The 3417-nt window shown below is 61.8% G+C and overlaps 1 protein-coding gene and 2 pseudogenes across 1 annotated transcript, besides 1 other annotated feature; 1 reads left to right on the top strand and 2 right to left on the bottom strand.

Annotated features, from left to right (window-relative positions):
* Position 1: 1 nt before the first annotated feature.
* Positions 2–541, bottom strand: TraAM80_09826 (hypothetical protein; annotated as a pseudogene).
* A 182-nt stretch (positions 542–723) lies between these two features.
* On the top strand, positions 724–1024 carry TraAM80_09825 (elongation factor 1-gamma (EF-1-gamma); annotated as a pseudogene).
* A 395-nt stretch (positions 1025–1419) lies between these two features.
* Positions 1420–1448: a microsatellite.
* A 1535-nt stretch (positions 1449–2983) lies between these two features.
* Positions 2984–3316, bottom strand: TraAM80_09824 (uncharacterized protein; the record flags this gene model as incomplete). The annotated part of the gene is made up of 1 exon (XM_029386486.1): positions 2984–3316. One exon carries the CDS (start codon positions 3314–3316, stop codon positions 2984–2986), a length of 333 nt encoding a protein of 110 aa, XP_029233654.1.
* Positions 3317–3417: the final 101 nt, after the last annotated feature.

Raw genomic sequence — 3417 nt, 5'->3', positions numbered from 1 at the left:
TAGTGACGGCAGCACCGCGGCCTCGCACTGCATCTCCCCCCTTGCGCTGCTTCCTCTTCTTGCGTGTGCGGCGGCGGTTGCAATGTTGGCCGCGTGAGAGAGAGAGAGAGAGAGAGAGAAAGCCGTGCGCAGCTCGTCCTTTTTATTTTGTTTTGTTTCTCTTCTTTTTGTGTGTGTCCTCCTGCGCGGACTGTCGCCCTCGCCTCAACCCACGAGGCACACACAAGTAATGTGCTCATATATACACTTCCACTCATGCAGGCCCGTTGGTCTTATTTTGCTTTCGACGGCCGCTACCGTTCTGCTTCGCTGCATGGGTAGAGCACCGTAACTGTTTTAATCATTTCAATTGTGTTAGTTTTCATTGCTTTCGGTGGGCGGTCTCTTTCGCCCTCCTCCTTCCTGGATTGGGCTGTACGGGAAACGAGGGAGTGCGTGCGTGCTGGTTGCCCCCACTGCTCGGTGGGCGTGCCCACGCTTCGGCTTCACTTTACAGGGTTTGTGTTTTTATTTTATGTTTGTTTGTCTTTTTTGTCGACTGCGCCTATTCCCCGCGCTGCGTGTGTGTCCTTCCATTACATTTCTGTTTCCGCGCCTAGCTGCCATTTGTGTTGATTTGCCGTTTCATTGCATCTTGCAGTCCTTCTTTTTCTTATTGGTTTGTTTGTTTTTTTGCCGCGCAGGCCCTTTGCAAGTGCAGGAGCTAAAAAACACACACGCGCCATGTCGAGCACGCTGCGGAGCGGTGTGAACCTTTGAGGACGCGTGCACGCACGAGTGTTCTGGTGGCGGTGGCCCTCGCCAACGTGCTCGTGGCGCTCAAGCCGTGATGGTTTGGCCGCGAGAACGGGATGGAGTAGGTGTTGCTGCAATTTCAGTCTGTGCGGCCGCTACCCCGCGCTGCAGACAGAGGAGGGCTGCGTCTTCGAGTCCGTCGCCATCCTGTGGCACGTCGCGCGTCTCGATCCGGGCGGCGGCTTCCTGCACGGCTGAACATCGCCGGAGAGCGGACGGGTGGAGTTGCAGGCAGCTCCTCTGGTGAGGCCGGCCGACCGGGTTGTAGTGAGGTGCCGGGGGGTGCGAGGTGCCCGCGCTGCCATTGGCATGCTAGGGTTGGGGCGGGCGTTGTATCACCAGAGCGGGAACGCGCGGACTAGGCACGGTCCCTCTGCCTCGCAGGGTGCAGTGGAGTGGTTGGAGCGTGTTCCTGCTGAAAGGACTGGTGCGGGCACCGGGGCGCGGCGGACTTGTGCTCCCTGCACGAGGCGCGTTTCTTGTCTGAGGAATGGGGTGGGTTTCCTTTCTTTCGTGACGCTTTGAAGAGATCGCGCGGCATCAAAGGCGCTGGGCCGCACGGCACCATGAAGGATAATTTCGCCTCGTGTTCTTGCAATCTCGCGCCGCGCGGCGGTGGCCACAACGCCTCCCCACCTCACCCCACCCCACCCAAAAAAAAAAAGCACAACTGCAGTGGATGCTGGCGCAAACCAAAAAAAAAAAGTGGGGGGCGAAACGGAGGCCCTTTCGCCGCGCAATTCCGCGTGGCAGCGTGAAAAACGGCCCTCCGAGGTGACATTTCGCTTTACAACTTCCCCCTGCGCTCAGAATGCGGTAGCAAGCGAGATGCAACCGCGAAGTTTTTTTGGGGGCGCGCGGGCGTGACCTTTAAGAATCCACCAACCCAATCCCACGCACGCCCAATTTTACGCTTAAACCATAGTTTTAGTAACGGGGGCTGGCGCATTTCGGCCTCAACAAAAACTCGGCTGAAGCCCCATAGGTAACCCCCCCGCACGCTCACACAAAAAAAAAACGCCGAGAAACCCATTTTATTCCCCGCCGCCACCCGGCGCTGGCGCCGGCCGGCTCGCCGCACCCAAGCCCCGCCTTTTTTTGTTATTTGTTCTTTCCGCCACCCTTCCCTGCCGCGGCTCTCGGGTGGAGGGCGCCTGCCGGGGGCGACCGGCTTCATCGGGGCTCGCCGGCGGGGGAAAATAGCCGCAGCAACGAAACCCGCCCCTGGCAGGTGTCAGGGGTGGCTGGCGGCCCGGGATGCGGCGACCTTCGGCCGCGGAACTTTTTCCCGCCCGCACCCACCGCTTTGGACCCCAGGCTGCCTTTCGCTTCGCCATTAACCCCCCCACCCACCACTCTGAGTTTTGCCCCGGCACCGCCTCCCGCGAATGAACCGGGGCCAACAGCCGCTGACTACGCCCTCACCTGCCGCGGGCGGGCCCGCCATGGTGCGAGAGCAGCCGGCGGGGCTCGAGGGTTGCTTACAGAAGCGCGCGGTCTTTGGCGGCTTCGGCGTGAAGAACGAAGCTGCTAATAAACCCCGGCACCCCTTCGACATTGCTAGGCCGGTTGGCTCGCCGGGGCGCGGCGACCTTCGCGGCGCGGAAGTTCCGGAAGGCTCTGGAAACACCCCGGCATTTTGAAAACTGCTTCCCAAACCGCACCCAGCACTTTCCGCCCGGCGGGTGGTTCTCTTGACGAACCCGCCCCGCCGAGCAACGGCCTCACTGGAAACGCAACGGCTCCCATGGCCCTTGGCGCGGGCTGCCGCTGCGCCACCTGGGGCGACTCGCGGCCTGGAGTCTTTGGGGCGAAACCTTGGTGAAGCATCGTTTCCGCGTGGTGTTATTTGTCGCAACACTTGGGCGTCCGCCTGGGTGTGGTCGCGGGCGGAGCTGACGCTTCCGCCTAGCCAGACGACACGATGCCGTACTCTCTTCTTTTTTTTTGGGGGGGGTGCGAGCGGCACACCTTACGCGCGACGGCGGCCGCATTTGGATAACGCGGAGCGCTAGTCGGAGGGGCGGCCAACCGCCCCATCGCTCTTCGTGCGAACCGTCAGCTGCGCAGCCTTTCACCGGAGCCGGTCGGCCCCACGCCCTCCGAAACGCTTTCCTTGCCACACCGCTCGCCGTGAAAACGGGAAAAGGTCGGCGCGGCGCTTGTGGGCTGCACCGGGGCCTCCTATTCAGATGGTTGCAGTTTTGTATTCGCCGCAATCAAACAGCGCAAGGCGGATTTGCACCCGATCTGCTGGGTGGCGGGCCTCCTTTCCCGCCGCCCGCCGAGGGCCCGTATACACGAGACCCTCTCCGCCCCTTTCTCGGCTCACCTGCGGTGCCCCACGGCAGCCAGCTTTTGGCCCACGGCTTTGCACCTTTGCCGCTAACAGCCCCAGTAAAAAGCTGGTGGGCGCCCCCATCCTTGCGCACCCCTTCTTCGCCGGCGGCCTCGCATTCGGTGCGCTAGCCCGAGGCAAAGGCCCCATCGAGACCAGGCCGTAGCAAGCCTTGGGCTGCATTTTGGATTGGGCAAATAAAACAAAGACGACGTGCAACCAGGTGCGGCGAAGGCGAGGCCCATGCTACTCGGCACCCAACGGCGCGGCTCGCCCCATGCTGC

The sequence above is a fragment of the Trypanosoma rangeli genome (genome assembly GCF_003719475.1).
Source record: "Trypanosoma rangeli strain AM80 chromosome Unknown Tra_15.4_contig_00692, whole genome shotgun sequence".
Lineage (NCBI taxonomy): Eukaryota > Euglenozoa > Kinetoplastea > Trypanosomatida > Trypanosomatidae > Trypanosoma > Trypanosoma rangeli.
This window is presented reverse-complemented; position numbering and strand designations above follow the sequence as displayed.